The sequence below is a fragment of the Phacochoerus africanus genome, chromosome X (assembly GCF_016906955.1).
Source record: "Phacochoerus africanus isolate WHEZ1 chromosome X, ROS_Pafr_v1, whole genome shotgun sequence".
Classification (NCBI taxonomy): domain Eukaryota; kingdom Metazoa; phylum Chordata; class Mammalia; order Artiodactyla; family Suidae; genus Phacochoerus; species Phacochoerus africanus.
In genome coordinates this window covers 93172475-93194507 of record NC_062560.1, presented here as the reverse complement: position 1 = coordinate 93194507, position 22033 = coordinate 93172475, and the positions used below count along the sequence as shown (strand labels likewise).

The 22033-nt window shown below is 37.6% G+C and overlaps 1 protein-coding gene across 4 annotated transcripts in view; it reads right to left on the bottom strand.

Moving 5' to 3' along the window:
- COL4A5 (collagen type IV alpha 5 chain) overlaps positions 1–22033 on the bottom strand; it is a 224677-nt gene that overhangs the window by 90207 nt on the left and 112437 nt on the right. For all 4 annotated transcript variants that reach the window (XM_047764670.1, XM_047764671.1, XM_047764669.1 and 1 more), the window contains exons 4-19: positions 21372–21416; positions 17921–17965; positions 17773–17835; positions 15096–15149; positions 14726–14752; positions 12573–12653; positions 10266–10328; positions 8577–8612; positions 8446–8487; positions 8184–8276; positions 6481–6534; positions 6324–6380; positions 6008–6052; positions 4358–4411; positions 2503–2544; positions 705–831 (exon numbers count right to left, since the gene is read on the bottom strand). In XM_047764670.1, coding sequence (XP_047620626.1) covers positions 705–831; positions 2503–2544; positions 4358–4411; positions 6008–6052; positions 6324–6380; positions 6481–6534; positions 8184–8276; positions 8446–8487; positions 8577–8612; positions 10266–10328; positions 12573–12653; positions 14726–14752; positions 15096–15149; positions 17773–17835; positions 17921–17965; positions 21372–21416 — 928 coding nt within the window. The remainder of the gene's footprint in view (positions 1–704; positions 832–2502; positions 2545–4357; positions 4412–6007; positions 6053–6323; positions 6381–6480; positions 6535–8183; positions 8277–8445; positions 8488–8576; positions 8613–10265; positions 10329–12572; positions 12654–14725; positions 14753–15095; positions 15150–17772; positions 17836–17920; positions 17966–21371; positions 21417–22033) is intronic.

The following is a 22033-nucleotide window of genomic DNA, read 5'->3' as shown; positions in this document are numbered from 1 at the left end:
ATGTTCACAATTCAAGAGCCAAACGTTTTTGAAGGGAAAGTAACAATAAGTTATTAAACACATACTGGTGACAGATACTGTATGAGATCTTTTTTCAAATTTTACATAAATCTGTACTATTACCTCCTTCAGAGAACATCGAAATAAACATGCTAAACAAGGAAAGTGCTCCATTTGTGGCCAAATGACAAATGCCTTACTATACTGTGTATCTTCAAGAAGGGAAGGGTAGAAAACTCAGTATCAAGCTCCAAGAATTTACTGCACAGCAAAATCATCATGGGGATTTCTAGGTAGATGTTTCTACAATTCTATGTGGACAGGGCTGTTTTCTATTTAAAAATACACGCACTCTTACATAACTAGGCATTGTTAGCACAATGTTCCCTTCCATAGCAGCATGAAAAATACAATGATTAATTTGGGGGCCACAGTAATGTTTGGTGGAATTTATCAAAAACAAAAGGTAGAAATGGTGGGGTTTTTTTTTTTTAGGACAAAAGGTCACTATTCAAGTAATTCATACTTTTTTTAAACAAAGGACAGGTGAGCATGGCTACAGTAAAGAGCTAAGAAGTTTCTGTCAATTAAAAAATACTCATGTCTTCTACTGACATGCTCACCCTGGAACTAGTATGATAATATTACTCATGGATTAGTAAAGATACTCTAAATACAAGGGCATTAAGTACAGTCTCTTTTACCTGGAGGTCCAGGAAGGCCAGGGGGACCCTGTATTCCGGGAAATCCTCGCTCTCCTTTTTCTCCAGGCAAGCCAGGTAACCCAATGTTTCCTTTTTCTCCTATAGTTACACCAGGCCTAGGAATTACCTTTATTATGAAAGAGAAAAAAAATGAAAGAATTCAAACAGGAAGAGACTTGTTCTGAAAATAACCTAGCAGCTACATATGACTACAATGCCATTATTTTCACAAAGAGTTTGGATGCAAAATTATCAAGACTTCTAACGTAGATTATGAGTCACATCCTATATCACTTCCATTCTTCAACAGATTAGAAAATGCGTAATGCCAGTACTAATATCACCAGCCTCCTTGAGCCCCAGGCTTACAGAGCTAGACTTGTTTGATGTCCCTTATCTTATATATTTCACATTCAATTCATTCTAATCTCCTAAGCCTGATAATTCTTAACTAAAAATGAGGTATAACTCTCCAGGAGTCCCCTTGTGGTTCATTGGGTTAAGGATCTCACTGCTGTGGCTCTGGTCACTGAAGTGGCCTGATTTCAATCCCTGGCCCAGAGAACTTCCACATGCGGTGCGCATGGCCAAAAAAAAAAAAAAAAAAAAAAAAGAAAGTCTCTCCAATGTGTCCCCTTCTTTTCTGTGGCAATAGCCACTATCCTTATGTCACACCTGGACTAACAGAAGTGACTCTCGGCTCGTCCCCTTGAATCCAAATCTTCTACCAGCACACAGTTCCTCAAAAACCAATTTTTTTAGTTATCCTGTTTAAGGACTGTTCACTACTTCTTACTTTATCTGATGTCACTTTTAACCCTGAACTCGGCCAAGTCCCTTCTCACTCCCAATACCTCTCTCGCCTGTTTCATGTCCTGTTATTTCTAGCAATGACTTTTTAGGACAGTGAGGTCTGATTATAACCACTTCACGCATGTAGCACATTCTTGTCTTTGCCTTTGACTATGCATTCCAAACATCTATAATGCTTTCCCCCCAGTCTTTGTCAACCCACACTGCTTTCTTCTAAAAAAAAGCAAGTATCAATATATGAGCTCGCTATGGACAAAAATCATTAAATTCATGTTATTCAAACATCTGAACATACGGTTTTATGGCACTTGCCCCTTTGCAGCTTCAGTGCAGTCTAAAGCCAAATGTCTTAACAGATTTCAATGAAAAGAAACCCACTATGTCAATTGCAACAGTGACATTTTATTTTTAATAACAATGAAAATGTATTTGACTAAAATTTCATGGGGAATGCAAACAGGACAGAAAAATTTGTAAACCCCTCAAGTATTCTTTTACAGAGCAGGTCCCTACATTTGTTATTAAGAGCTCCTAGGAAGCACACACTCAGGGAAGAAAGAGGTGTGAATCAGACAATTACAAATTGAGAAAACCTATTAAGACCAAATCCATCTTTCCCCTGAGCTCTCCAGGGGAAGGGACCAATCCCGAGTTCCCCAACAGTTTCCTTTTTTTTTGAATCTTTGTAAGCAACACTTGCACCACCTGCTGGTTACTTGAGAAATGATTTGGCAATCATGATGTAAAAAACGCGATGCCATAATTTCGGACCTTTATTTTGGAACAGTAACATACAGGCAGAACAATACAAAGACTGAGTTCAACAGCACTGAAGTTTTTAAATGTAAAGGCTTTTAAGCCAGTAGAAGTTGATAATGACTTAGAATTTTGTGTTCTATGAGGAAAAGGTACAGAGAAAATAATTAAGGCACAAAAATTCCAATGTATTAATAAATGTAATAAATTAAAATGGACAAAAACTTACAAGTCCAGGAGGCCCAGTTGGGCCAGTGTCACCTTTTTGGCCCTGTTCAAGACAATTGTAAAGTAGATTAGTAGAAAGCACATGAAAATATCAATATCCTCAAAAATATAACAGGTAATTAAGCTTCATTAAGACCCCAAAACCCATAATAAAATATCTCAAGGAGACATACAAAATGAGGTAGTGAAACTGTACTCTAGCTAAGCCTAGGAACTGATGACTCAGATGTACAAGCTATATGATGTTCACCAAATCACTTTAACTTCTCTGCCTTATATATAGATCAGACGTCTATGGTATTTCTAGCTGTAACATTCTTAGATTTTAAAATTCCTATCTTCCAGCAAACTATCCTCTATAAAGAAGATGCCAAATTTAAAAACTAGTATCGCCAGAATCAGCTAAAACCATTATTATTATTATTATTATTTTGTTGCTGTTTTTATACTTAGCCATGTTCCTTTTCAAAAAAGCTATCAAAGACCTAAATTTAGTGTCATTTCCATTAGTGACAGATATTTAAGAGCTGACAGACTTAACTATCATCAGGAAAAGCTAATAAATCATAATTCCTTTTGTGATTTTGCTCTTAAGATTCTAATGAAAGACAATTCAGAAAAAGCTGTTACCCTTAACCAGTAGTTACAACAGCTGTCTCTCTCACACCTCTTGTCTCACTCTAGACTTGGTCATTAAACTCTTTCATCTATCTGTAAGCTCCTTTTAGTTTAAGGAAATAATCTGTCCTATAACTTTACTTACAACTAGCAAAACAAAATTCTATTCTCTGAGTGTTTATTATCTTCCTTTATTCTAGCTATGCCTCTCGAGCCAAGCTAGAACTTGGATCTAGTTTAGAGACAAAACGTATTTAAAACATGTGCCCTCTAGGTACATTCGAGTTTGAGACACCTTTCCTCGTTGCCTACAAAACCTAGCTTTTTAGTTTGGGTTCTCATAGAAAGTAATTAAAGACCAGAGAGATTGGAAAACTGGATATTTTGTGAGCTGCTACAAACCGGGGAACTGTGTGCTTTGTATATTCTTTCAAAGTCACTTTTAAAAGAGGGAACTAAATAAATGACTTCAGTCAGGCTGCATGGCCAAATGAGAAAAAACAACAACAACAACAACAAAGAGTCAGCCACAGGCTTCCAGACAGTAATTGCATAGAGAATGGAAATGTTTAGTGGAGACATTCTAAATTCACAGCTATAAGCCTTTTTAGTATGAGGACCTCACTAAAATAGTGCTGAATCCTCTTTCTGGAGAACAAAAGTTTTGCAGATACAAGCTCGAAAGCAAAGGCACCACACCAGCTTTTCCCACTGGTAATGCTAAAGTTAAACAATGCTCTGTGTATTTCCACCAAAAGGACTGTGATTTAGGATAATGAATGAAAACTTAGAGGAACTAGTATAAAACAAAAGGGAGTCACGCTAAAAGATAAGATTTAAAAGGTATGTTTTGAATACAAAAGCTAGTCATTCAGAATTTTCCACTTACACCTCAAAATTGGGCAAGAAAGGGACTGTGGTAACTAGACTAAAAACAGTCACGTCAGGAGTTCCTGTCGTGGTGCAGTGGTTAACGAATCCGACTAGGAACCATGAGGTTGCAAGTTCGGTCCCTGCCCTTGCTCAGTGGGTTAACGATCCGGCGTTGCCGTGAGCTGTGGTGTAGGTTGCAGACGCGGCTCAGATCCCATGTTGCTGTGGCTCTGGCGTAGGCCAGCGGCTACAGCTCCGATTCGACCCCTAGCCTGGGAACCTCCATATGCCGAGGGAGCGGTCCAAGAAATGGCAAAAAGACAAACAAAACAAAACCAGTCACGTCAAAGTATTAAAATGCTTACCTTTTCTCCATCCCTTCCTGGTGCACCGGGGTAACCTCGATCACCAGGCAAACCCTTTAAAACACAGAGCGACATCAGTAAAAATGGTGGAGTAAGGACCCCCCAAAATCCTCTCCTCCACTAAAGCAACAAGGATACTGGGAGAAATGGTCAGAGTCATCCTTTTTAGAATTCTAGACATGAAGGAAAGACTTGCAGCAATTTGGAAAGTGTTCCTTGGTGTGAAAAAAAAAAAAAAAAAGATTGAATCTTGGTAAGAACATAGAGGTTTGTGGCAGCCCTATTCCCATTATCCTTCCTTCCTCAGCTCTGCAGCAGCCTGGAAAACCAACAGCTCACGACCAAGGTAAAAAGCAGCAGCATTGCAGCTGGAAGGGAAAGAACCAGGGTGACATTTGTTTGAACAAACTTCATTCCCAGAGAATTGTCATTTTTGACCTAGCTCGTGGTTTCCCAAAAGATCCCACTTTCAAGACGATCTTTATTTGACCTAATTTTAGTTCTCCCAGTGCAGAGGAAAGCCTTTTCCCTAGGAATATCTGTCAAAAACAATCAGAGGTAATCGCTGAACATCATGGTTGCCTAAATCGTTGTTCCATAAGAAGCCAGTGATTGAATCCCTGAATCTAACCCCCCTTAGACCATTTTACATGTTTAAGCCATTGGTGAATCTAGAGCTTGTAAGCTGAGGACTTCCTCTTTAGCAAAAGCATCTGGAAACCAATTTATCTGATTTAATTATTTCTAACTTCCAGTCTCGTTAAGAATGCTCCAGAAGAGTCTCCAAATTCATCAAATTTTCTATCTGTCCTTGAAAACTTCTTTTAACATCTATAGTGGATACTCTTGATACTGTGGCTGCTCGAAATAATGTTCTTGGACATTATTGTAATTTTCATTTTCATTTCACTAATGTAATTTTCATTTTCCTCTTTGGGGGGGTACTAATTAGAATCATGTGTCAAAAATTGTACTAAAAAAAGTGTGTTCACACAAAAAAATGGTGTCTGAATGTTTTTAGTGGCTTATGCATGATGGTCCAAACCAGAAACAATAAAATATCCTTCAATGGGTAAATTCATAAACAAACCTTGGTACATCTACACAAGCAAATACTGGTCAGCAATCAAAAGTGGATGAACTACTACTAATATACAGCACAATGTATTATACTATGAGAGTGAATTCTGATTCAAAAAGCTAAATATAATATGACTCTATATGATACTCTAGAATAGGCAATATTATAGGGATGGAGAAGAGATCAGTTGTTTCCAGAGGCTTTGGGTCAGGGTGAAGGGTACAGAATAACTAGAAAACATCACAATCAAATTTCTGAGGGTGATTGGAAAAATGTTTGCTGATGGAGATGGTTATATAACTATATGTGTTTGTCCAAACACACAGAACTGTACAGTCAAAACGGTTCATTTTACTGTACATAAATTATCTCAATAAATCCGACTTAAAATCTGTCTTACAAAACAGAGGAAATTCATATTCAAAAGACAAATAAAGAATAATTTCCATTCATTTAACTATTTCCAAACCTAAGCCTTTTTGCCATCCTGCTTCTTTATCAACATGTACAAATGTCATTTGTTTTCGTTTTTGTTTTTTTGCAGTAGTGGATGGACTTTAAATACTCACTGGAATTCCTGGTTGGCCACTCTCTCCATCTTTGCCTGGTTTACCCTGTAAGAGTCAAAGAAATATACGAATAGAAATTTGTTATTTAGAAGTATAAGGTTAAAAAATATAATAAGCTTTTTTTCCTGCCTTAGACTCTATGAAGTAGACTTTTTGGATTTCAATGTTATAAGAAATAAATGAATATGTCAGTCATGACATTTTGAGGCAATGAAAGCAGGAATTAAGATGAAAGAACAAAATTATATGCAGGCACCCACGTGCACACACATGCAAACTTTGTTTTGCAAAGAGTACTAGTAGCCATAACACTTACTCTTTTGCCAGGCTCTCCTTGCTCACCCTTCTCACCTTTCACACCACCTGGAGGTCCCTGTATACACAAAAGTAAATTTACAATGGTTCATGGAGTACTATGCATCAATATCAATTTACAGTAAATGATAATGAAAAAAAAAATTGAGGTTACTTACCGGAGGACCACGTATCCCTGGAGGTCCAGGAGGCCCCCGGTCACCAGGAAGGCCCTATGCAGTAGCAGAGGAAAGGAAAGCAGTATTAATATTGTTAGTACTAGAGCTACGTAGGAACACTTTTTTTCTTTTTAATTTTATGGCCACACCCACAGTTTATGGAAGTTCCCGGACTAGGAATTGAATCTGAACCACAGTTGCAACAACGCCAGATCCTTTTAACCCACCACGCCGAGCCAGGGATCAAACCTGCACCTCTGCAGCGACGCGAGCTGCTGGAGTCAGAACATTAACCCACTGCGCAAGAGCGGGAGCTCCAGGAACACTTTTTTTTTGATAGGCAAGAAATAGATTTATTAAGATAGGATGCTTGTGAGGGATACAAGCGGGCAGGCAAAGAAACTCTGGCAAAGTCTTTTCTTTTTCTCTTTTTTTCTTTTCTTTTCTTTTTTTTGACCACATCCACAGCACAGTTCCAGGGCCAGAGACTGAACCCAGGCCACAGCTGAGACTGAAATGCCAGGAACACTTTTAACAAGCTGAACTATAGATTCATTTAATATAACCAAAGATAACAGGATGTTGAAATCTACTAGACAAAAGATTCTAGAGCCATCTTTGCTCATTTCAGTTAATTTTTAGTGTTACGTATGAGCCAAGACTTGAGACAAATAACAAGAAAATAATTAATGTAATAATGATATGTATTCTTATATTTTATAAAAATCAGGAGTACTTAAAACCAGGAAACTGGGGGCTATATAACACATATACATTTTGGCAGAGAATTAAATAGCTTAATCCATATTGATGGTAGAGTTTCAAAAGAATTTGTCCTTTATGCTTAACTTTTTTTATTAGCAGTTAAGTGAAACAACTTTGCACACACTCTGTTGACGGGTGAGCCACTCTTCTATAAAAGGCATATTTGATCCCCTCATCTATTCAAGTAGAAGCAACATATCCTATAATGAATTCTAAACACAACAAGGTTTTATAGGGCAATAACATCTTTTCCCTTGCATATCAGTGAAATGTAGAGAATACAGTCATCTAAAGCAACGACAATCTACCTTACCATGACTGAATTTTGTACATGAAGATATTATTCATAATAACCCAAAATGGAAACAATCCAAATGTCCATCGACTGACAAATTAATAAACAAAATGTGTAATATACACACAAAGGAATATTATTCAGCTATGAAAAGGAATGGCATACTGATACATGGCCACAATATGGATGAACTTGAAAATACACAAAAATGTATAAAAGAAACTAGACAGAGAGGACCATAGATCGTATGATTCCACTTATATAAAATGTTCCAAATAGGCACATCTACAGAGCGAAAAATTAGATTAGTGGTTTCTAGGGCTCAAGAGTTTGAGGAGAAATGGGGAGTGACAACTAATAGGTATTGAGTTTAGCTGGAAGGGGCTCATGAGAATGTTCTAAAATTAGATTATAGTGATGGTTTCATTACCTTGTGAATATACTAAAAAATGTATACTTTAAATGGGTGAACTGTATGCTATGTAAAGTATATCTCAATACAGCTATTTAAAAAATTATCTCAAATCCTTGTTTTTTTAAAAAATACTTTCACCTATACCCATATCCCAGCTTGAAATGCGTTTTAGTGGCATATGCCACTTTCACAGCAAGATGTTCGTTGATTTCCTTTCTACATACTCACCTGATCTCCTTTCTGAAACTCTACATCGATTGGTCTTTTCTGTTCGCTAATCTGCCCAGGTGGCCCAGGGGGGCCCTGAAGACCTTGCTCACCCTGTTTGCAAGATAAAATTTTAAAATGACATTTCATAGTTTACACAGCCAATAACACAACAATATGAGGAGCGAAGTCGGTTGCAAGAAGCAAAAAAGACAAGTTCAAATGACTATGAAGGAAAAAAAACGGAGAGCTGAATAATCAACTTTTTTTTTTCTTTACTCACCTTTTCACCCTTGGGTCCCTGGAAATTTAAGCCCATGTTCCCCTGAAGAGAGAGATTTCAGTTTAAAACCTCATTGACAATATCAGAAAGAATCTACACCAAATAAAAGACGTACAGAAAAATAAAATTACCTTTGGTCCTGGAAGTCCTGGCGGGCCAGGAGGGCCCTAAGAATAAAAGACACAGAGCAGGAAAACATTATATTAATTCATGTATTAAAAAGATGATTTGAATTCATAAAAAGGGAGCACTGAAAAAGCCCTTCAAAGTAATTTCGTTTTTTTCTCATTGCTCTCTAGACAGAGATACACATTTAAGTTGATTTAAACAAACTAGGTGATTGTGGAAATGCCTTGGGACAGGCTACAAGTGGGCGGGAGAAGCGTAAGGATGAGCAGAGGCAGAGGGGTAACACTCGTGCCAAAAAGTAATAGATAAACTAATCTCAACAAACATCAAATTTGTCATATCAGAATTATAGGTTAAACTTAGGTACTATAAGACAATCAACTGTCTAGTTCTAAAAGGCATATGTTTACTTTTTTAGTCCAGTTTTATTTATATGATCTTTGTATATTTAAGAAAGTTTCAAGGTTTGAAAAGTTAAATTGGCCTTTGTCTGCCCAAGTATCACCACTTCTTGATCTCAACAAATCTATTTATTTACATATTATACTTTGATAGCATTTCTAAAACTTCACTTCACCTGTTGAATCAGGGTTAATTACAGGGACATTCAGAAGTGCACAGTGAACTGGTTATGTGGCCACAAGAATTAAGGAAATTCAAGATGTAAAAATATGCCTAGGGTAAGCCAGAGGTGTAACAACAGAGTTACAAAAAGGTGCCACAGTCCCTAATCTCCTGTTTTGCAAGACATCTACAGGTAAAACAAACTAAACAAAGAGGTTTTCTAATCTTCTCCCCAAGATTTCTAAAAAAGCAGAAAGCACAACCTTTTCTGGTGGATTTCTAGTATTTATCGAATATTGTTTCCTTCGTTCACAAACAGAGGACCAATTGTCACAAGCAAAAATGTACAATCTATAAAGGTATAATGAAAACTGTCACTTAAATATATGGTAGATGAGAGACAGCGTGGCACATGAGAAATTACTTTAACTGGAGTACAATTTTCTTGCCCTTTTAAGAGGGCACCAGCAAAGCACTAAAGTCTAAAACATGACTTGAATGAAATCTAAGTGTTTCGAAGGTAAAAGTACTTAGAATTTATTAGAGTAGAAAATATAAGTGACCATAAAGGTAGTAAAGTAAGAAAGCTGGTTGTACATTCAGGGTCGTTATACATTTTTGCTTCTTTCCTTAAGCGTACAAATCCTTACCCCACTGCAGAGGGATTCGCTACCCTAACCAATCTAACTGTTTGCCACAGGTCCCTAAGAAATGAAAGCTGATTATTTTTGGTGAATATGTTTTTGTGCCTCTTTAACAGAAAACTGCTGCTTGAAGATACATGTTTCATCAAGTGCCTTAGAGAATTGCCTAGAAAACTTCCTAAGATGGCCAGAACGGACTTCAACAGGTAACCACCAAAATACATATTTTAAATCATTCCTTTTGTGTACATTATTTTTTCCATCTATAAAATCGAGCGATTACTGTTGTGTGTGTGTATTATTCACATTCATATATATATATATATATGTTATTCAACATAACACTGTAAAATCTCCCACAAAATGAAAACTATAGATCACGGGCACTATAAATGCATTATGCTTTCAAGTAATATAAATAATACTAGTATTTGTGAAAGAAATCAAAAGAAAAGGAGGAGAAATGAAATTGCAGAAGCTTACCATCAAACCTGGTGGTCCTGGGGGACCAATTGGCCCTGGGATACCAGTGGGACCAGCTGGGCCCTGTTATAAAGAAAGTAAAGAAAATGATGAGGGAGTTCCCGTGGTGGCGCAGTGGTTAACGAATCTGACTAGGAACCATGAGGTTGTGGGTTCGATCCCTGGCCTCGCTCAGTGGGTTAAGGGTCCAGCGTTGCCGTGAGCTGTGGTGTAGGTTGCAGATGCGGCTCGGATCCCGAGTTGCTGTGGCTCTGGTGTAGGCTGGCGGCTACAGCTCTGATTCGACCCCTAGCCTGGGAACCTCCATATGCCGCGGGAGCGGCCCAAGAAAAGGCAAAAAGACAAAAAAAAGAAAGAAAATGATGAGGAAAAAACCCTCACTGCATTGTACAAAGAACTAAATGGATGACATTTAAACTTTAGTTGTAAGACTTCTGTTATACAGTTCAATAATTTTGCAGTATGATAAGCAGAATTGGAAAACGCAGAAGAATAAAAGGATTAACTAACTCTAAAGAAAATCATCTAAATAGAATGTATGCAGCTTTTAGAAAACTTCTGGGACAGAAATGTGGGACAAACACATCGTAAGGAAGTTTTAGGATATAAAGCAATAAAGACGGGTATTTCGTGGGGCTTTTATGCTGGAAATGAGAAGACAGAGGCGACTGGTTTCAAGGAGGATTCTCTAATTTTAAAATAAAAATAGCTTCCTTTGTGGGGCAGCAGACTAAAGATCAGGCAGTGTCATTGCAGTGGCTCAGGTCCCTGCTTTGGAGCAAGTTGGATCCCTGGCCCAGGAACTTCCACATTCCCCAAGGGCAGCCAAAAATAATAAATAAATGAAAAAGATTAAAGACAAAGAGGGAAGTGAGAATAACTGGGACAAAGGTAAGGGAATTGATGTAACGGTGGTGGAACACAATTTGGCATCTTAAGAAGTCAAGAGTTTGACGACCCTGAAATCTAGTAACGTAATATCTGGGTATAAATCCTGGATTATTCTGGGTTATGGGTTGGAAATCCTGTGAAATTGGATTGTTATGATCATTATATAACTACAGATGTGATAAATTCGAGTAATAAAAAAAAATAAAAAAATAAAAAAATCTCCAAATAACCCAAATATCCAACAGTAAAGGAACAGAGAAACAAACTGTAGCATATTCAAAAAATGCAATGTTACGTGAAAGTGAAACTGAATGAACTACAGTCACATACAGCACAGATGAAGCTTAACATATCGAACAGAAAAAGTTGACGAAAACGATACATAAATTGTGTATTATTTTAAAAACTAAATATGCTTGTTTAAAAATATATGCACAGGTAATAAAACTATTTTTAAGAAGCAACTGAAAACTCAGGATGGTAATTATACCTGAGGAGAATGCAGAAGGATGTGACTGCCAAGGAAACGACAGGTGGATTCAAATTATTTGTAATGTTCTAGTTCTTAAATGTTGTGTTGGCTTCATAAGTGTTCATTTGGTAGTTATGCTTCATAACCTACATATCTTTTTCATGTGTTCATTGTATTTTCAAGTATAATATAATAAAAATTTATAAGAGATAGAAGACAAGATTAGGAATATTTAAGAACATATGGATGGGTGATATCAACTATGGAATGAGAAGGTGACTAATGAAAAAAGTCCCTGACAGTGTATCTTAGTGATCAAATACTAGAGATAATGATCTTTATTTTTGGCAAAGGGAACAATCCTCAGGAAATAAGCCTCAAGATATTAATTCCCTTATCTATAAATACTCCAAAGTTATTATCGTCTCTATGTATGTGTTGTGTAGGCTGACATGACTTTTTCCTTAATATTATACCTGATGTTCACTATGCATAAATTTTATTCTTTTAGCCTTCAAAATATGTTCATATGTTATGTATAACTGATAGTTACAAATGATGTCTTCTAATCTCTTCAATGGGAAACTCACAATTTTTATTTTTAGTCAGACAATTTACAATTATGAGAATTACTGCTACCAGCCTATTGATCCCAAGAGCACAAGAATAAAAAATATAGAAGCCTACTTCAGCTGCAAAACCCCAAAACAAAAATTTCTTTGGAAACTGGATTGAGAGGTAAGAGAACAAAGCAGCACTTCTTAAAATTCTCCCTGGTCCAGGCTGCTTTTATTTTCAGGTACAAGGTAACTGCAATGTCTGTCAAACTTCAGATGATAATTTCCATGACTCAAATAGAGAGTACTAGAGGCTGAAGATAAAAAGAGTGATGTTGAGATCTGATTTAATCAATAGAGCAAAGAAGAAAATCACCAGGTGCTTACTTGTATTCCAGGAGGGCCTGGATATCCTGGATCACCCTTTGGTCCTGGCAGCGATGACATAATTATACTACCGGGTTCTCCCTGAAAGAAGCCATCAATGGAAATTGTAAGTAATAGTTATGATACGTAACAACTGCCAAGAACACAAAAAAATGACCTGAGAACTCAATCTGTCATCTAAGTGACCTGGAAGATTAGATGATCTCAGGGATTAACACAAATAAATTTATCTTCTATTTATTTATTTTTTTTTGTCTTTTCTAGGGCCGCTCCCACGGCATATGGAGGTTTCCAGGCTAGGGGTCAAATTGGAGCTAGAGCTGCCGGCCTACACCACAGCCACAGCAATGCCAGATCCGAGCCGCATCTGTGACCTACACCACAGCTCATGGCAATGCCAGATCCTTAACCTACTGAGTGAGGCCAGGGATCGAACCCGCAACCTCGTCATTCCTAGTTGGATTCGTTAACCACTGAGCCACGATGGGAACTCCCCCCCTTTTTTTTTTTTTTGTCTTTTTGCTATTTCTTGGGCCGCTCCCGCGGCATATGGAGGTTCCCAGGCTAGGGGTCGAATCGGAGCTGTAGCCACCGGCCTACGCCAGAGCCACAGCAACGCGGGATCCGAGCCGCGTCTGCAACCTACACCACAGCTCATGGCAACGCCGGATCGTTAACCCACTGAGCAAGGGCAGGGACCGAACCCGCAACCTCATGGTTCCTAGTCGGATTCGTTAACCACTGCGCCACCACGGGAACTCCCCCTTTTTTTTTTTTTTAATAAATTTATCTTTTAAAGGAAAATGAGGAAGTGGCCAGAATACACTGAAGTACAGTCGATTAAAAACCTGTCATGTCTTTAGTTACTTATTCATTAAAAACATTTATTAAATGTTAATATTCACCAAGAATTGTATTTGGCTTTGGTTGCTTTGTAGTGAAGAAGACTAAACAAGACTTCTGCTCTCATGGTGCTAACAATATACCGGAGAAATGCAGGCTATAACATGTAAACAAGTAAGATGACAAAAATGTTCTGTTTAGGTCTATAAAGGAAAACTACATGGGACATGATAAAGAAATAGGGGAGGACTAAAAAGAAATAATTACGTGATGAAATACAGGAGCTAACCATTGTTACGCAGGTGATAATATTACAATATACAAATGTATCAAATATGTTGTACGCATTAAATTTGCACAATGTTTTATGTCAAATATGCTTCAATGGAGAAAAGAAATAGTGGAGGAAATGCATTTGGGTAGTCAAAGAAGGGCAATCTATGAAGGTAACAATCAAGCTGAGACCTAAAGGATAGTAAGGAACCAGCCAGGTCAAGATGGGGCAAAAGCTTTAGGCAGTGTAGGCAGCATATACAGAGGACCCCAAAAGGGTGCGCAATAGCATTTAGAGATGGAATGGAACGAGGAGATGCGTGAAGGCGCAGAAGACGTAAATACTAACTCTCAGATTTTGGCACATGTGAAAGTACACATAACATACAGTGATACAAATGTTTGAGATAGGGAAAACAGGGGGAGGAATAGGTGTATTTAGAGGTCTCGGTTAACACTGAGCATGTTCATTTGAATATCTGGGAAATATCCGAGTGGAGATGCCAGGGAGGCATGTTAGTACAATCTCAGAAGAAGAGTCTGTTTTAGAGACAGAAATGCAGGTGTACCATAACTAGACCACAACCGACATGATCAACATGAATAATATTGCCAGGGGTCAGGACTGTGTCCTGATCGCTGCTAGGCAGAATAACATGAGCTTGCATAGAAGACTGGAGAATGACCAGAGATGCAGAAGAAAAATCAGGAAAAGGGAGTGTCACAGAAGACAGAGGGAAAGAATATTTCTAGAAGGTGGTCGACTGTATGAAAACGTAATGAGAACTGAAGGTATCAGAAAAGAAATGCAAGTCTGATAGTCACATTTGCAAGTCTATCAGCCCATTCAAAGGTACTTAGATCCATGAAAACAAAGGAAACTACTTCAGGAAAGCTTGTAAATGTGCACCTGCACAACTTCTAGAAGCATCCAGGATCCACTTGAAGAGAGAGGTCAGAGACATTATCTGATTGAAGATGTAGGCTTTCCAAATACTTTATTCACAATGTTTACCTTCCCAACTTGAGATGCTTACCTTCATACCTGGGATCCCAGGAGGTCCCTATTATTAAAAAGAAAAGGGATTATTTTATATACATGAGGAGGGAGCAAGCAAAAGAACAAAAACTGAATAGAATACTGTAGGGGCACTCTGAGTACAAGGTACCTTAGGATACTTAGAGATGACATTTATATTAAATACCACAGAATCTTTGTTTTTGCCCTGTAGAGGGCTATATGTACTACCAGCTTGTTTTTGGTTTTTTTTTTTAATCTTCTTTTAGCTTACTACTTCACAAACTGTACTAATTTGTTTCACACAAATTGCATTGAGCTCACTTTCTACACTTCTGCTGCTTCTGCTAAGTCCTATATTCATTATAATCCCAAATTGTATAACTTACTGGAGGTCCCTGTAAACCGGGAAAACCGGGACTGCCTGGAAATCCACGTTCTCCCTAGAAGGAGTTAAAAATAAAGAGCATGGAGGAAAAAAAAAAAACAACCAAGCATAACCATACCAACAAACACAGTCTTATTGAAAAGATTTCTGTAAAATCCATTTTGAAACATGCCAGATTGCCAAAAATTCATTAGCCTTCACTTTCCAATTACTTCAATATCAACTATCCCATATCAATTCAATCTTCTAAGATACTTTTATCGCTACTCATCAATCCCAATCAGAAAGAAAGAAAAAAACATGTTCTACCTTAGTCATTTTCTTCTGACAAATCCATTTTGAGACAATCATGCCACAGATTCCTGGCCATCATCACATTTAATAGTTAATGATCTGCCCCAATTTCCTGCCCACGTATTACATAGATTCTTATTTTAACTGCCCTATTGCATTTTTCTTTTATCGTAAACTATTTCAAATTATTTTTGTAAAGAGGGAAAGATGGTAAGAAAGAACGCCATTAATATCACCAAGAGGACAATAATAGCAATAGTTCTAGCAATTGCAGGTCATTATGTTCTCTAGGCACCCAATTTTTCTCACTCCCTACTGTAAAGTACTAATATGGACCTTTGGTTTAGAAAACAAAAGCTAAAATTGCTGCAGAAGAACCCCAATGCAACCTCCTTTCAAATACCTATATGCCATAGCAGTCCTAGAAACATCCTTGTCAGAGGCTTAAAAGAATAAAACGATTACAGCTGTGTGCCTTTGCGTTATTGTCCAAAGCCTCTCTCTCCACCACTTTTTACACATGGGAAAAGTAGGCCCAGAGGGAAAAGAAGTGGCCTGTACATCAAATTTAGAAGACAGCAAACAAAACCACCCATACATTCTGGCTCCATCTCTAGGGTTCATTCTATTAGTTCCACAGTTAGAAATATAAGGAACCATTTAATCTGAGAGTATACCTAATAAACCCATTTAAAAATTTTGTTGCACACATAACTGGGGAGGGTGGGGGAGGCTCAAACACAAACTAATGATGAGCTCAGCTAAGGCACTGCTTGAACAAAAAGAAAGAAAAAGATCCTTTTAATCACATAGCACAGTATGCTCACTGTAGATATACTTGGTCTTCAGAATTAAAACTGGCTAGCGGTCTGTTTGCTGCTCAAGGCATGCTGGCAAAAAATGAACAAATTACCAGAACAGCCCCAAGAATGCAGCCCACATTAACACGCAACATGCCATGAAAACTAACTCCACATTGGTCCTACTGCTGTAAGGTTGCCCCCAGATGAAATAATACAAGTAAACTTTACAAATCCAAAACCAAAATAACAATAATATTAATAACAATACTACTGGCAAGGATTACACTGACTTGGAGAAATATTGGAGAGAAAAATAATTTTACTGCCTTTAAGTATACCCTACAATAATTATCACAAAATATGGCCCGCATAATGCAAAACAATTTGTTCAAGTTATTTTACATATATGCCTTTGGAGTTCCCGTCGTGGCGCAGCAGAAACAAATCTGACTAGGAACCATGAGGTTGCGGGTTTGATCCCCGGCCTCGCCATGAACTGTGGTATAGGTCGCAGACATGGCTCGGATCAGGCGTTGCTGTGGCTGTGGCGTAGGCTGGCAGCTACAGCTCCAATTAGACCCCTAGCCTGGGAACCTCCATATGCCGCAGGTGTGGCCCTAAAAGGACAAAATAATAAATAAATAAATAAATACCCTAATGTAAAATCTAACACATGCCATTAGTTAGAGAGATCTAGGGTATTTCATGAATAGCTTCACAGAATATTATGTGCAAAATGGAAAGGTGAAAAGGATCTACAGAAAATAACATATTTCACTAACATATAGGAAAAAGGAGAAAACTGAGAGAATAAAAACAGAAACAATAACACATAAGCTTTTTTTAGTTTCTAAATAATTAAATAAACAGACCCACATGCATTAAAAAAATAATAATACATAAGCTTTTAAAAAGAGCAAATTTTCCTCTTTTTTTCTTGCTATCACTTTATACTAAATCCAAACAGTTGGATTTAGTCTTGACTAAAGACAAGAAAACTGAGTCAGGAAACAAAGTTTCTAGTGTGCGAAGCTATATCTTTTTAAATTGTTAAATTCATTAGTTTCACTGGTGGAGAAATTTCAGGTTTCATACCAATATTTTATAGTAAAAATTGATGTGTTGTACTACATATAGATTTTTAGGATTTTTCTTAAGGAAGTTACTAGACAGGGTAAAGAATATTTAAAAATACGAAATATTTGAAAACTTAAATTGTACCTAATTTTTTAAAAAAGGCAAAGCTAATAGCGGACATTCTTGAGTATTACTCTAATAATTGATACAATATTTGAAACACATATATCTTAATTTTTTTAACTCTCATCCTACTTTACACTAAAGTCAAAAAGGACATGGTAAGGAATCTTCAATACAATTCATATCCCAGCTAATCACACAAGCTTAAAGAATTACTGATGTTTCAATATACTGAAAGTGTTACCTCAGAGCATACCCTATGTATGTGTGAAACATGAAACCACTTTATTTCTTCTGCAACATTCTTCATATTTATTTTTAAACATTTTAAGTCTATTATTAGCAAGCATATTACCTAAGATTAAGTCAAAGAAATCTCACCTTGGTTCCATTGCATCCAGGGATACCTTGAGGTCCTGGGGCCCCATCATGGCCTGGCATTCCCTTTGAAAAGGGATATAACACATGTATAATATTTCTTAGATTACTTTTTATGGGATTTTTAAAAAAGATGCAAAATCCTACTTACAGGAAGACCTGGTGTCCCTGGAAATCCAGGAAGTCCAGGAGGACCCTGTAAGAAGAAATAAATTCCTTGAACCAAGTAACAATCAATGACAATGAAATAATATCTTACCTAAGGAAATGATGAGAATTACATTGAGAACAGCAATGGATAAAGTGTGTCTAAGTGATGACTGCAACTCATTCTCTTTTTAAATTTTTTTATTGTAATCAACTGTTATTTCCCCAAAACTTTTTTTTTTCTACTGTACAGCATGGTGACCCAGTTACACGTACATGTACACATTCTATTTTCTCCCATTAATCATGCTCCATCATAAGTGACCAGACATAGTTCCCAGTGCTACACAGCAGGATCTCATTGCTAGTCCGTTTCAAAGGCAATTGTCTGCATCTACTGCAACTCATTCTTTAAACATTATAGAACAAACTCTCTTCTAGACTACTATTTGAGGGAGCGTTGTCTTCACTGCACTTGGAGCAGGTAAATTAATGTATGAAATGTCTTTTTTTTTTTTTTTGGTCTTTTTGCCTTTTCTAGGGCCGCTCCTGTGGCACATGGAGGTTCCCAGGCTAGGGGTCTAATCGGAGCTGTAGCCGCCAGCCTATGCCAGAGCCACAGCAACGTGGGATCCAAGCCATGTCTGCAACCCACACCACAGCTCACGGCAATGCTGGATCCTTAATCCACTGAGCGAGGCCAGGGATGGAACCCGCAACCTCGTGGTCCCTAGTTGGATTTGTCTGCCTATGCCAGAGCCACAGCAATGTGGGATCCGAGCCATGTCTGCAACCCACACCACAGCTCACGGCAATGCTGGATCCTTAATCCACTGAGCGAGGCCAGGGATGGAACCCGCAACCTAGTGGTCCCTAGTTGGATTTGTTTCCGCTGTGCCGTGATGGGAACTCCTATTAAGTTTTTGAGGTGCAATAATGGTATAATGGTTACGTGGTTATCAGACATAATGAAGCATTCGTTGGTGGAATGAATGATGTGAAGGATTTACTTTAAAATATTCCAAACAATAGTAATGAGGTATAAATGAAACAAATGTGTCAAAATGTTGATAATTTTTGAAGCCAGTTAATGACTCCATGGACAGGGGAGGGGGTTGTTGTACTATACTGTCTGTACATTTGTGTATGCTTTAAATTCGCCATAATAAGTCTTTTAAAATCTGCATGCCTGTGAGCTGAGACCTGCAGATGCAGGAACTATCAGACCACCTATTTCTAAGCACTCTCAGACAAGTGAAAAATAGAAGTTGATAGAATGTACAGATGTTTTATAGTCTCAACAGCACTTAGGACCTAGTGAATGGTAGCTACAGCTATTACTGTGAAGACCTTTAAGAGCGTATTCATATTCAATTACATAAAAACATAGAAACATGTCTGCTAAAACAAAGTAAGGGCTCTGAGTTTCTTTTGAACTTTTCTTTTTTTCTATTCTATTCTATTTTATTTTTTATACATGTATACATTCCTTTTTCTCACATTATCATGTTCCATCATAAGTGACTAGACATAGTTCCCAGTGCTACACAGCAGGATCCCATTGCTTATCCATTCCAAAGGCAATTGTTTGCATCTATTCACCCCAAATTCCAAGTCCCTCCCACTCCCTCCCCCTCCCTCTTGGCAACCACAGGTCTGTTTTCCATGTCCATGAGTTTCTTTTCTGTGGAAAGGTTCATCTGTGCCATATATTAGAATCCAGATATAAGTGAAATCATAATGGTATTTTAACTTTCCTAGTACACTACCACACCAGTTGTTAGCAGCACATAAGACAGGCTACATGTTGTTATGAAGTATACAGCACAAAGAGCTATATACAGTCTCTTGGGATAGAATATGATGGAAGTTAGTATGAGAAAAAGAACGTGTATCTATGTGTGACTGGGCCATTATGCCGTACAGCAAAAATGGACCCAACACGGTAAATCAGCTATACTCTAATAAAAATAAAAAGAAGTGTATAGCAAACTCAAACATATATAAAGCATGTACATCTACTAAATTTCTGGAGATCAGAGGATCAGAATGTTTAATTGTCTTTGTAACCCAAATAAATATGCTATGCCACCACCCATATGTTTTATACTCAAATTCAAGGACCCTATCAGTCTATGAACCCAGAATTTCAGAGCTAAAAGGGACCTTGGATATTGGTTTGACCCTCTAAATTAACAACTGAAGAAACTGAGGCTTCGAAAATTTAAATATGATTTTCCAAAAGCCAGTATTATTTTTAAACTATAGTTTCCTCCCAAGCCTAATACATACTGAAAAGTATATGTCAACCTAAAAGCTTTTCCAAAAAAAAGTACACTAAACGTGCACTTTAATTTTGAGACACATCCTGATTTCCAGAACACTAATACTTGAAAAAGTCATACATCTTAGAACTGAGGAAATGTTCTATTCTTTCGAAAACAGGTCTTCTTGCACCCACCGCATATGAAAGTTTCCAGGCTAAAGGTCAAATCAGAGCTATAGCTGCCGGCCTACACCACAGCCACAGCCACAGCCATGCAGGATCTGAGCTGCATATGCGACCTACACCTCTGATAGAGGCCAGGGATCGAACCGGTGTCCTCATGGATACTCGTTGGGTTCGTTTCCCCTGCGCCGCAATGGAAACTCCAAAACAGTTCTTCTTTAACACAGTGGTTGGACATAGAGCCTCCCAAACTTATTCTCTACGATGTACAAATAAGGTTATAGTGTTTGCACATGGTACACTGGGAGGATACACAACCTGGGGTGACCAGTCTTCTGTGCGCAGAGGACTAAGACAATCAAACTGGTTGGAAAGTTCTGCTTTAAATAAATTATATATTTGAATAAACTAAAAAATTATATATATTTGAATAAACTGAATAACTACTGGGACTCAACACTTTCATATTTCTTTTTCTTTCTTTTTTTATTTTCCCACTGTACAGCAAGGGGATCAAGTTATCCTTATATGTATACATTACAATTACATTTTTTTCCCCTCCCTTTGTTCTGCTGCAACATGAGTATCTAGACATAGTTCTCAATGCTACTCAGCAGGATCTCCTTGTAAATCTATTCTAAATTGTGTCTGATAAGCCCAAGCTCCCGATCCCTCCCACTCCCTCCCCCTCCCATCAGGCAGCCACAAGTAACTTTCATATTTCTTAACCATAAGCTACTTTAAAATCTTCTTACATTAGTTTAAACAGGCATCTGGATACATAAAGATAACTATCAAAATACTAAGTGAAAGGCTCATTATAGACATACAAACTCTTAAATATAACATTGTAGTGTATTGTATTGTACTTTTAAATACAACATTTTAAACACTTCATTATTCTTTTGGGATTTCAATATGAGTCTTTTCTAGGTGTCCCATAACATTTCATTTGCTTCTCCCTGTTTCGACCAACAAAGCAACTGATACAGCAAACATCACTTACTCTGATCCCTTTTGGTCCTGGTGGCCCTGGAATTCCATCATCACCCTGAAAAATACAACATATTTAGTTATTTTTCATTTAAAAATGGCCCTCAAACAACTAATTTTAGATTGTAAACAGACAACTTTTAGGAACCTTTGTGAAAGTTAGAAAATTACTCCAGGAAGAAGCAATTACTGAGACTGAAAGCACTCAGGTAAGGTTATATACTAAAAATTAAGAGAGATCTTTATTTACTGAGAAGAAAACTGTTTACATGTAGAAGAAACTTTATACCTGTAAAGTTAATTATGAATTACTTAAGAAAGATGAAATAGTGGTATACATATTTCCCAAATCGTTTATGCATAAACAAAATAAGAGCTGAAAGTCTGGGCAATGTTTTTGTTTGATTGTTTGTTTTTTGCTTTTTAGGGCCACATATGGAAGTTCCCAGGCTAGGGGTTGAATCAGAGCACTAGCTGCCAGCCTACGCCACAGCCACAGCCACAGCCACGCCAGATTTGAGCTGTGTCTGTGACCTACACCACAGCTCACAGCAATGCCAGATCCTTAACCCACTGAACGAGGCCAGGGATCGAACCTGTGTCCTCAGGGAACGCTAGTCAGAGTTGTTTCCACTGAGCCATGATGGGAACCCCTGGGCAATTTCTATATTGTGT